The 12760-nt window shown below is 36.2% G+C and overlaps 1 protein-coding gene across 2 annotated transcripts in view; it reads right to left on the bottom strand.

The window, feature by feature from the left end:
• Positions 1-9354, bottom strand: part of LOC149794544 (uncharacterized) — a 51404-nt gene extending 42050 nt beyond the window's left edge. For both annotated transcript variants that reach the window (XR_016423051.1, XM_089968804.1), the window contains exons 1-3: positions 9190-9354; positions 5892-6314; positions 3947-4339 (exon numbers count right to left, since the gene is read on the bottom strand). Coding sequence is in view for 1 of the 2 variants with exons in the window: in XM_089968804.1 (XP_089824930.1) it covers positions 3947-4339; positions 5892-6314; positions 9190-9244 (871 nt within the window). In the remaining variant the exon portion in view is untranslated. The remainder of the gene's footprint in view (positions 1-3946; positions 4340-5891; positions 6315-9189) is intronic.
• Positions 9355-12760: the final 3406 nt, after the last annotated feature.

Here is a 12760-nt window from a genome sequence, read left to right as displayed (position 1 = left end):
CTTCTGAACCTAACAAAGAACACGTCTGCTCTTATTCACTAGCAAGCTATCACACTGGAATAAACTTCGGGGGTCTTTATGCACCCACACAGAATTTATCAGTGCAACCTGAAATTTCATCATAATAATCATCAGTGAACGGTGGTTGATAGAACAATCACTATTTTATCCAAAGTAAAGATCATAATTTGCCACAACCGTTGCTACAGAACACCATATCACACCTTTCCAAAAATTCACATTATTCATCATCACAATGATAATTAAGAGTATTACAACGCAGATAAATTGTAGGTATGGGTTAGGTTATATCAAACACTGTGCCACCTCTTACTTTAGTCAAAACACAAAATGCATTAAATCTAAAACAAAATATAATGAAACACTTGTATTTTGTTTAGTTTTTTTTTATATTTTCTCTTTGTGCATATGTGTATTTGAGAATATTAATTTTGAGTATATCTTTATTGTATAATTATTTTTTGGTTGCAAATTAAGACTGGCATAACATGACTTTATTCATAAATACAGTTAGAACCTTGATGTTAAATATCGCTGTAAAAGAGGGGTCACTTATATTTGTTCAGGGCTGTACCTGAGCAAGCCAAGGGGGGGGGATTTTCTTACCCTAATGCCAGTGTCCCCTTAAATTTAACAAATCCCAGATCATGATAACTCAGGGGGACAGCTCAAATAATACACAACACATCTTGTGGATAAACTCGTTTATGTTTTCATCACTCTGACAATAAAATATTAATTACAATCAAAGTTTGTATATTGATAAATACTAGGTTTTGGTTATGTGCATAATATGACACTCTTTCTTAAGATAATTGTGTTTCTGATCAATTTGCCTTAGTACTATCCTACTGATATAGATAATACAAAATATTGTAATATCATATGTATATAAAAGCCAGTATGAGACCTACTAAAATGAAAAACTGCTGTTTGTTTTCAACATTGATATAAACAAATGTTCCCATATATTATTCTACAGATTTGCAGTTTTCTTTTGCATACTTTTCCCAACTTTTAGAAGGTGTAAACTGGTGGCAGCAGCATGGGCAGTACTGGAAATAGTACATTTGTGTGCGTTTGTTTGAGAAATATGAAAAAATGGTTAAGCTCTGTCAAACATTATTTATCTCACTCCTATGTACATGTAGAACAATTTGCACATAAAAGAAAGTCATAATGTGATATGCAAATCCCATTTGATTGGTTTCTGTGACATGATTGACTACGTCTTTATTTTTATGACATTACAAACATCTACAAGGCTGTTAGCGTTCTGGATACCCCACAAAAACATTTTATTTTCTGGTTTATTAACAGTATTAAATCCTTGCTTACAAGTTTTTGCTGTAAACTTAATTACTTATCAAATATAGCACAAACTTCCATCAAATATAGCACAAACTTCCATCAAATACTGCACAAACTTCCATCAAATAATGCACAAACTTTCATCAAATATAGCACAAACGTCCATTAAATAATGCACAAACTTCCATCAAATAATGCACAAACTTCCATTAAATAATGCACAAACTTCCAAAATACCATGTTTTTCTATAGACAGTTCCAGAATGGTGTCATCAGCAGCCATATTTGTAGGATGCTGACAGTTTTACCATTGAGTTTCCTGGCAAATTAACTACTGAGTTTGCCGGCAGATTTACCATTGAGTTTATATAGCATTTGGAAGTTGAAATAAATTAATTGAATCTCAAGATACTGTTGCAAAAAATATATACATAAACAGAACACAAATCAGGCTTTCTGTTAGTATCTATATTTGTAATTTATTAGTTGACTTCGATTCAGTGTGCCTTGTTAAAAATGGTCAATGTTGGTGGTCACATATGGGAGAAACTGCCAGGTTGCCCATCATCCAGGTAAAATGGCTAGAGTATCATCTGCTAGTGATCTCATTGTGAAGCATCTATACATTTACAGATAACCACCCATCTCTCCTCACTACACTTGCTAGGATTTTAAAACTAGGAGTTCAGGACTCTCATTTTGGTAAAAATAGGAGTCCTACCATCACAAGTTGAAGTCCCTTCTTTCCTACAGAATCAACACAGACGTGAGTGCATCTATTTTTAGATGGAGAGTTTTTTGTAATGTAATCACTCACTTTAATAATATAGCTTCATTACAACAGTCCATTGACAGGATTGCAAATTTATGTTTTATTTATTTGTCTGCATCCATGCAGTAATTTTAGGCAATGGTTAAACAGTATCTGATTTGCTGTTTTTTTCCCCATATTTTTGCAAATACGTGTCAGGTCGGAAAACATCTTAGACTGAAAAGTGCATCTCGCGAATTCCACAACATAGCATTGTCCCATACATTTCTGACCTACATACGTTGCATTTTAAAGTTAAATCTTTAATAAAATAATACCTTGGCTTTGCTTTCAATGATCTGTATATGTTTTTGAAAATATTTACCCGATGATTTACGAAAACAGACAATCTAATAAACTGGTACATCCCAGACTTAGCGAAGTCAGCCATTATTTCCTGTTAGGCCTACTGGTTCACTTACAGTTTCAAACTAAGTTTATGACGAAATAGTGTACAAGGGGCAGTTAATATATATCCAGATCACTGATTCTGATCTTAAAACACATGTTTGTATGTTTTATCATCAAAGGATATCATGCAGGAAATTGATAGTTGCTACCTTACTCGGAAAAGGGTTAATGGTCAATCAGCTATCGAAACATATGCTTGTGAATGGGCAAGAGTTTGTTTGTCAACGTAATTGATATCAAAACTAGGCCTAGCTACTGATGTCTTGATGAATATACATTTCGCTACAACACTAGAACTAACCGGGCTAAGGCGAGGGGCATTTTAAAAAAAATATGGTCAGTCATTGTACCTCTTAAAAAGCTCTTGTTTGTCCATCAGAGGTGATACTGAATTTTGTCAATCCAAGTAAGGACTTATTCCAAACACTAAGCTAGGCATCACACACTTTCTTACACTTAGCTACTGTCCTATCCGAACTATCAGTTCTAGCAGCTTTAGCACTCTTCTTAATCACTTTACAATCTTCGTAAGTTTGCCGTTTAACCCCAAAATACTTATCCAAATTTACGAATGGCATTTTGTCTAAGTCTCAACATGTCTTGATTCTCATGCACTACTTATTCCGATACATTCGGAAATGAATACAATAACAAAAGCTAAAGTTGTTTATTTGATGTACTTTATAAATGACCACATGTACATCTCTGGGTCTTTCTGACTCTGAATTCAATCACTGTAAATATCAGTACATTTTTGCATCTGGCTGCCAGTCAAAGCCTTTGAAGTTGCCGCCCAGCTATTGCATCATGTTCTTTTTGATATACTCTTATAATGGCAACATGTATGTACATCAAGGGGTCTTTCAGTCACTGAATTCTGTCATTGTAAATATCAGCACAGCTAATTGATCAACACATTTTCCCACAAAGCAGGTGGCTGAAGCAGGACTGGCAAGTCTTTGAATTTTGCCGCACACCTATTACATGTGTATGAAGGACTCCCGCCTCAGTGATTTTCTGTGTCCCAGATAAAAAATTGGCATCCAAATACGCGTAATTAAGCGTTTCCGAGATCTCTGTCACTAGTTTATAATTAACAATGGGTGAAAAACAATCCATAATGTTTACCAGTGTGGGATAGGAAACACCATCCTTGGAATCAAAATCTGTGGACAGACACTCTGCAAAGCCTCATTCCTGTCCACAAATTTTGACTATCAGGTGAATTTCTCTATTTTTCACCAATGATGAGCTGTATCTTATCAGTCTTACCTATCAGCAAGGCATAAAATAAGATTAGACTGAAAAAGTTTAGCACAAAATGTGAACAGCAATACACCCTGGTACCTTAGTTCACTATTATTTCCCTTACAGTAAGGATAAAAGTATTACCTGCAAATGCCCGGCGCTGTATTGATGTGGATTGATACCACTCACCGCTTAAGTATGATCGCACTTTACAATGGAATGTAACTCCATCATCATCTGAGCTTGTCAGGTTGTAGTACATAACAGATGTCCGGGTGTTGGAACAACCAGTTGATATAACTGGATCCTGTACAATGTCAGTGGGTTCAACAGGAGTGTATGGTACAAAGTCAGTAGATAATCCCATCACTGGTGATCTCTCCCATGTGATTAAAACTGTGGAATCGCTTCCGATATTAGCTGAACACTTGTACTTGATTCTAGTGCCCACTTTTAGTGATTTTTCGTTATCTAGTGGTTTCATTACCCCATTCTCTTCGTACTGAGCATCTATTATTCGTACATCATTTGGAGCAGCTGTAAAAAAAAACAGTAAAAAACATTTAGAATGCCATACACATGTACAAAACATATAAGTTTCATTTCAAGAAAGATTAAGTTTGATATGGCATATAGAGATATATCAAGGACATTAGGCCTAGATGTGTTTATCAACTATATCAAATGAGTTCTTTCCCCCAATTCAGAATAAAAAATTAATATGGTTTTGCACTTATTTATATAAATGCTCTTTGCATTTGTAGATTAATGTAGGATGAAATTCAAAACAAACTGGGATTGTTTATGTTATGTTCACTTCTTAAACATCCACATCTGATGGTATCATATTTTGAACCCTGCACTTCAAAGCTTTGTTATCTTCTAATTCTCTGAAGACACAATACCAAGTGACTTAAGAAAAATGGCTTGTCCTCATTATAGGTCAAATTCACTTTCCATTGTCTGACGTACATAATGATGCCTAATGGCTTCAAATTTACTTATGTGTGAATGGCTCAAATGCACTTATCATTACTAGGTGTACATTATGTAATGCAATCTCATGTAGGGATTTCCTTATGTGATCCACTGCCGTTAACACACACACACAATTTTGTTTTTAAAATGACTAACCTGTTCATTTTACTGGTTCAGCTGCTTGTTTGTCAGAATAACAACTGATTTGTATTGCTCAAACTATCAAACAAAATTTTGTATCTTTAGTACCACTTTTCCCCTACAATCACAGAGATTGTCTAAATTTTGGGCACTGTGGGTGCATTTATTTACTCAAGTCTTGATTTCATGGTTTTTTTAAAAGGATGTACTTTCATGGGTAATTAAATTAGTGGATTTTCCTCTGTTGAAGCTTGCATATTTATAAGTGTTTGATTTCATGCATTAACCTCCACAAATACCTAAAATAGAGAAAACAAAGGAACAAAACTATGGCTAGGGTGCTTGCTTGAATGATTAAAACAATGAAAGCCTGTATGAGCACAAGCAATCAAACACCAGCCAAAATCAATCCCTTAAACTGCTATACCCACTATAAAACACAGCTGACTCAGCCAACAACAAGTGAAGAGGATGTTACATCACCTGTCATATTCAGGTATTTTGTAAATCATGGAAAGGCGGGGGGAGTAAACTAATTTTAATCACATGACATTAATAGCCACTTTTTCAAGGTCTCTTACAAAGAATTATTGAAAAACTGAAGCTCTATTAACATGACTCAAAATTATTGGAAGTCTGCTAGCCTTAGGCAAGTAAATTCTCATATGTGTATGATCATGTATTGTAGTAATGACTAGTAAAGGATTCAGAAGGACTAGTACATTTTTCATACTGCTAGTTATTCTGCCTAAAAAAGTAATGTATGCTAAATTTTAGAACTGATTAATCCTCCACCTGTTTAAGTTTGACAGTACTTGGACCTGAAGTCCTGCAGATATATCAACCAGATTTATTGAAATTTCAGGACTTGTAACTTGAAGTGAAATCAATGCAGTATATTAATGGCAGTAACAAAATAATTGTATATGAAACTGAAAATTACACATCTAGGTTATAATAACATACTTACTTATAACTGTAAAATTATTACTTTGAGAAACAGGTGAAGTAGTAGTTGTTCCCATCATTTTATAGGTCATCGTACATTTGAACTCTGCTTGGTCACTACAGGTCAGTCCTCCTCCATCCATGGTCACTATCAATGTCCCAGAGGTTGGAGGTTCTCCCGCTGCCCTATGCACCAGACTCCCATTAGCACTGGGTGACCTCATGTCCAGTGGAAAGGTCTTCATAACTTTATAGTCATCTACTGCCGCAATATTGACAAAGACATGTTCAATAGATCGTTTTCTCGATATTTCAAGCCTGTAGACAGTGTCTATGTTGTCTGTTACATCACTAAAACACTTTAATTCTAATCGTGTCACAGGATTTGGTGAACTTGAACCTACCACCATGGATGATGGATTAATTGTCATGGAAACTCCTTCAACTGTCAAGAGAAGTATATAATTATAACATGTTATATAACACTTACCCAACCCCCAAAAATGAGTGACTGATTAAAGTATGGACTATGGTATGGTCGAGAGATGGACAGACAAATAGGCCAATAAAGATAAATATTTATACTCCTTCCAAATTACTGAGAATTATACACCAATAAACAGAAGTCCCTGGAAGTGACTGATGTCTTAATTGCCAGAAATATTCTCCAGTAATTCAAGATAAAGCCATTTCCTCCTTTTAGCTGGTGATTGACAAAGCCTGAGCATCTCTTATTTTTCAGCAATAACAATATTTTCAAAAAAGCTTGTTGTGGTGGACACATTAGCTATTACACTGCCACAATTTCCATTAAACACCAACATCATAAGAAGTCTTCTGGTGAAACGCTATGTTCATATGGCTTTCCATTTCTGCAAGCTTTTCAATATGGCTGCCAGAGTGACCATACTGGATATCAAACTGGGACCATTTCCACATAGGATCAACTAAACATCATAAAAAAATGTATTTTGATCAAAGCACAATGTTGATATGACCAGCAATCTAGAAGAAGTGACCAGCCATCTAGAAGAAGGAACGACAAAGGTCTTCAAAATGACTGCTGTGGCAATATTAAAACTCAGACTGCACAATTTTCATTTATGACCAACTAAATAATACAGAAGGTACCTTTGTTGATAACTCCATGATGATATGACCATTCTGCCATTTATAACAAAAACTAGTAACTCAAACTTTAACCTCTCATTTACATACAGCACCAGTATCTATTTTATTGTACACAATTGCAGGATTTCCAAAACATCACACCAAAAGAATTCCACCAAGTGTGCAAATATCTTATATTATACTTTCAAGCTCTAGATCCAGGTCTTCATTAAGTCCCTCCAGAAAGTTCCTCCCATTTTTCCAAAGGAGGTGGTGTGAATTTCCCCCACAAAATTTCAGTTAAAAAATAGACATGTTGCAGTACACGTAATGTTGTTTTGGACTGCCACACCATACAAAGGTTGTGTCAGTTGAAGTTAGTTAGGTGGGACAAAAGTGGTTCTCCATGCTATGTTATGGCAACAGAGTATGGCCCCTTCATATGCACACCCTAAAGGTAAGGAGGATGCTTTCTGAGTATACACTTACTCAAAGTTTCATAAGTCACTTTTCACTGAACATTTAATAACAAGCAAATATTTATATACTGGAAGCTGCTTTTTAAATATGTGATTGCAATACATTTTCCCAAAACATTTACATTTTATCTTCTGTCCATATGACTCACCACTATTCCTTGTTTTTGTTTGGTTTACCTTTTTCAGTTATCTCACATATATGGTTATGTATTGTAATAAAATGGCAGGATGAAACTACCCAATATTATCAAAACTCGCCTAAAAGTACCAAAAATATTTAAAAAAGCTACTGTCATGTTACCCAAATCTAGATGTCAAAACCAAAAATTATAACGTATGTTTAGCCTGGGATTAATAGCCAGACCCTATCAAACAAGAACACCATAGTATATTGGTGTGGAGAAATTTGTTTAATTGTAGGGCATGTACTTATGGTCATGGGTGGTTTTGTAGTTTGATGGTCTGTTAACAGTATCTTATTAATTTTGAGGATTGTTTTTTTTGGTACTGTGGGGTACCTGGGTAGAACTGCTGACACTCTGTAGGCTACTTGCAAGGTTTCTCAATTACTGGTCATAACGACTATCTGCCCAGAGGCTGAATTTCAACAATGAACAGGTCATTTGACAACAACAATAATGATGCAGTATCAATGATGATACGTACCAATTACACCTTTGATTTGTTAACTTTAACTAAAACAGTTATAAACATCATCTTCAAATGATACTGCAGTAGATAATATTGATACTTGTATTTCATGTTCATATAGTAATAACGTACAAGTTTTATTTCAGTAAATCATGAAAATCAATTTTATAGTTTGTTGCTGTGGTGGTAACACCAAAAATAATTGTATAGCATTGGTTGAGACCAATTTTTTTTTGGGGGGGGTCATCTGATTACTATTCATAAAGAGTAATCGATGTTTCAAAGGTAATCAGTTTTCTTTGAAGATTCTGCAAAACAATATTTTTGGGGTACATTTTTTATTAAAAAAATTATTAAAAAATGGCCATTTGGCCAAATGTAGCATTTTCTGTTCCTGCCTTCAGAAGCTGATTGAATTTAGCTAATCTGGTCCCAGTGTATCACATCATACAGTTATCAGACATGGCATCTGCATAAGTGGATTATGATGTAAAAATGCAGTTAAGATGCATTTGTCAATATGAAGAAAGGATTTGTTTATGTAACAATGGAAGCAGATTGCCACCCCGGTTCCAGTGATTCCCACTGCAGGCAGTTCAGCACTGTGGTGACTCTGCTGGTATTCATATACCGATTCAATATACATCTAGCAGCCCTAAGCTGTTCCATCGTACAAGTTGTGTATCCGATTCTTGGTGTCGGGGTTCCAGACGTTGAGCAGTATTCGAGGACTGATCTCACGAGAGATATGTTGTGCTATTCATTTCCCCACTACTGATTCGAACGTTGCGTTGGATGTGGTCCTACAATATAGGAACTCGACGCTGATATTTCTGTTGTTGGCGTCTATTGACGCCCAAAACATAAATATCAGCGTCGAGGTCTTACATTTTAGAACTACGTTGGAGGTACCCTAGGATACTGTTCTCTTTCTTAACTATGTTGTCAATATGGTATTTCCTCAACGGTCCTGTAAAAGTTCTACTCGACGTAATTTGTAACGTCCTCTACATTACATTATGTAAGTGCCCCTTGACCGATATACTATAGCTGGAGATGATTGGAGACTTCTTCACTTACCTGATAAAACGATACTCAGCTGCACCAAGCAGAAAATGGTCAAACTCCGGTGCATTTTCTTTAAAGTTTTTAAGAAATATTACAAACTCAAGAATTTCACGCGTGTTTGAATACCAATTACGTAAGTTGAAATGATTGTCGCGCTTTTTATATAGATTACTAAGAATTGTTAGTCACCGTAGGTATGTCTAAAGCGGGTCACTAGTTTAACCGGAATAAAGGTATTTACTAGAATAAAAACGGAATAAAGGTATTTACCGGAATAAAATTCCGGGATATAAAGTAATTACTGAGTAATGCCAAAATAAAACGAAGATTAAATAGTTATGCTTTATGTATTTGTTAGCGAAATGAGGTTTTATTTTTGCAACTCAAACATTTGCAGTAAATGGTGGTATCGATATTTAACGTAAATAACACTGATAAGAGTAGGTACAGTCAGTCGACAATACATATCACACTACCCTTTTTATAAAATTGATACATGAATGTATGAATACAATGAACATTTCTCACATAGAATGTGTGGTTGTCTTAATTATCTTTGTCATATAATGCCACAAAAAATAACAACAAAAATGGTGTCCTAGGTTTGTTTTTTTTCTCTACCATTCTTTCTTTCTCTCTCCAATGTAATAATGTAATGTTAAGTGTGTCTGCCCATCTCTCAAAACACTCCAGACTAAAGTACAGCCCGTTCTACTGTCACCCAATGCATAAACATTTGTGTGCGTGTGCGCGTGTGTGTGTTTGCTTTCGCTTACACACACATCGTATGTACAAAAATTTAATTACAAAGAAATAGCAACCATTGACGTAAACCATTTAACTTGACCGCGTAGATCGCTAGCACAAACCTCTACCAACACATTTTAAAAAGTGTTGTGTGACGCGTATCGCCAGTAGTGAAGTGGGCCACCCTAGCCACAATGGGAATTAGCATTACAGAACCCCTTGGGCCACTCTAGCGACAAGGGAAATTTAACATGGAGAAAAACCCTGGGCCACTCTAGCGACAAGGGAATTTAGCATGGAGAAAACCCCTGGGCCACTTTAGCGACAATAGGAAATTAACATGGGAATATATTTTGGGCCTGTTGAGCGACAAGGGAAATTTAACATGGGAGATAAAAAGCAATTCTAGGGACAAGGGGAATTTAACATGGGAATAGAGTTTGGGCCTGTCTATGGACTAGGGGAAATGGAACAGGGTCGGGACACTATTTTAATATGGTCCCGACCTGATGGGTCTCTATATTTTTGTTTCTTTTTAAAAATAAAAAAAAATAAAAAAATGGGGTAGGCAATTGAAAGTCGATCTCTTTTCGAGAAATGTGGGTGGCCCTGAAAAGGGCCTTTGGTTTCATCATCTTCTTCTTCTTTTATTTCCTCCACTTCTGTAGCCATCTTCTAACTTTTGCCATTATTCCTGTCTTCTTCTTTATTTCTGATTCAGGCATCCAGTCAGCATGACCTATCGCTCAGAATTTCTCCTGTATTCGTATCCAGTTATTGTTGAGTTTCTCAAAGCTTTCTTTTCTCTTTCTATTTTCTTCTTCTCTTCTTTCCTTAGTCCACTTTTCTTTGATGTTCTTTACCTCTTCCGCCATCACTTTCCTCATTACTTCTTCCGTTTTTGTCAGCTGGTCCAACCCCCATTTTACGTATCGCCACTCCGTCCAATTCAATATCTTTTCTAAGAAGCACCTGACTTCGATGACATTTTCAAGTGCTTCCTTTAAACTTCCCACCCTTACATAAGGTGGGTCAGTCAATCCTCTCAATCTCTTTTCCTCTTCTTCCATCATTCCTTTTACTATCTCCCTTCAGAGTATTAAAACAGTCAAGACACTTTTCTAACTTTAATTCTTTCTCTATCTTTTCCATGACAAACGTAACATCTACGATCCAATAATAAATATCTATCAAATGATTCAATAACGCTGTTGCTACCACCATTTTCTTTGTCTTAATTCCGTGGAATGGGTTTTAATGGCTAACATTGTTAGCTTTATAGTTAAAGCGCGGACGTGATGGAAAACATCTCCATAAAACAAAATTGATATTACCTAGATTATCACTTAAAACGCGCGAACGTGAAGGAAAACATCCCCTACTTTTCTCATTTCATATGATCTACTATCCACATACGTGAAGCAGCAATTAACAAACCCAAAATCTAATATTCACACACGCAAAGCATTAAAATGAAACCCAAATCTACTATTTGCAGAAACGTACTTGAGCGCTTACAAATAAACACACACACACACACACACACACACACAAGAAAAAAGAGCCAGTGTTTATATTTACACTACTCTACATACACACATTGGCAAATCGATTACTATTTCTTTTCTAGAGTATTGGGTAGCCCTGAAAAGGGCTGTTTGTTTTTGAACTCCAGTGACACCTGGTTAATGATGGCACCTTCCAGGCCTGGCACCACACACACATCTTCTTCCCTAGTCTCCTTTTACTTTTTTTCTTGAGAGCGCAGAAGGAGGATGATTGGCTTCAGCACCCCAATCCTCTGTCTCTGGTATCTTGTAAGCCATCCTCTCTCCTATTTTCTTTTCCTCCTCTTCCCTCTGTCTTCTCTCCTCCTCTTCCTTCTTTATTCTTCCCTCTTCTACTATGGCCTCCGCTGCCAGTTCATTTAACAGGCGCCTGACATATTCCAGATGTATCTGGAGTTCAAGAAGTTTGCTTATTCTGGTATTCATTGTCTAGTTAACGAATGAACAGGGTAGCTAGACTGCCAAGCGAGTTTCAATTTATACTAAAAGCGCGGACGTGAAGGAAAACATCCCCTAAGACCAAAGTTATATTACCTAGATCATGACCAAACAACGTGCGGACCTAAAAGAAACACTCACTCACTTTTTATACTACCCATCACTATTCTAAAAAATTTTATTAAGCAAATAATATACTATCGACATACGCAAAGCAATCCAATCAAACCCCAAATCTACTCTCCCCACACGTCAAACAGCAAAAAAACAAAAACAAAACAACAACATCATCTTAATCTACTATCCACACAAACGTACGTGAGCACTTACAAACACATAATCATATACACAAACACATACACTCACACTATAAAAAAAGAGTCAGTGTTTATATTCACACTACTCTACCTACACACATTGGCAATGGATTACTATTTCTTTTCTAGAGTATTGGGCAGCCCTGAAAAGGGCTGGTTTTTTTTGTTTGCTATGGCAATCTTTTATTTTCTAAGAATGCGATGTCCTCTGACGATCGACGTTCTGACGATAGGTCTGCTTCTTCGGAAAGAGAAGAAGAACTCTTTGGTGTCGATACGACAATCGAAAAAGCCTCTGTCAGGTTCAGGTTGCTACTGCTGCTGTTGCTGCTGCTGCTGTTGCTGCTCTCTCTGCTGTTTCTGAAGTCTGTACTTCTCTGTCCATTCTTCTTTCTCCCTGTTCACTTCTTCTCTGAAGAGCTCTTCTATCAGGTCTTCAGTGACTTTTAGCATTCTCACATTCTCTATCTCTTCTGGCTTCGGTATCAGACTGTGTCTAACCCTGTGCAAATT

The sequence above is a fragment of the Sinohyriopsis cumingii genome, chromosome 8, assembly GCF_028554795.1.
Source record: "Sinohyriopsis cumingii isolate HCF-2022 chromosome 8, ASM2855479v2, whole genome shotgun sequence".
Lineage (NCBI taxonomy): Eukaryota > Metazoa > Mollusca > Bivalvia > Unionida > Unionidae > Sinohyriopsis > Sinohyriopsis cumingii.
The sequence above is the reverse complement of the archived record's forward strand: the minus strand, read 5'-3'. Positions and strand labels throughout refer to the sequence as shown.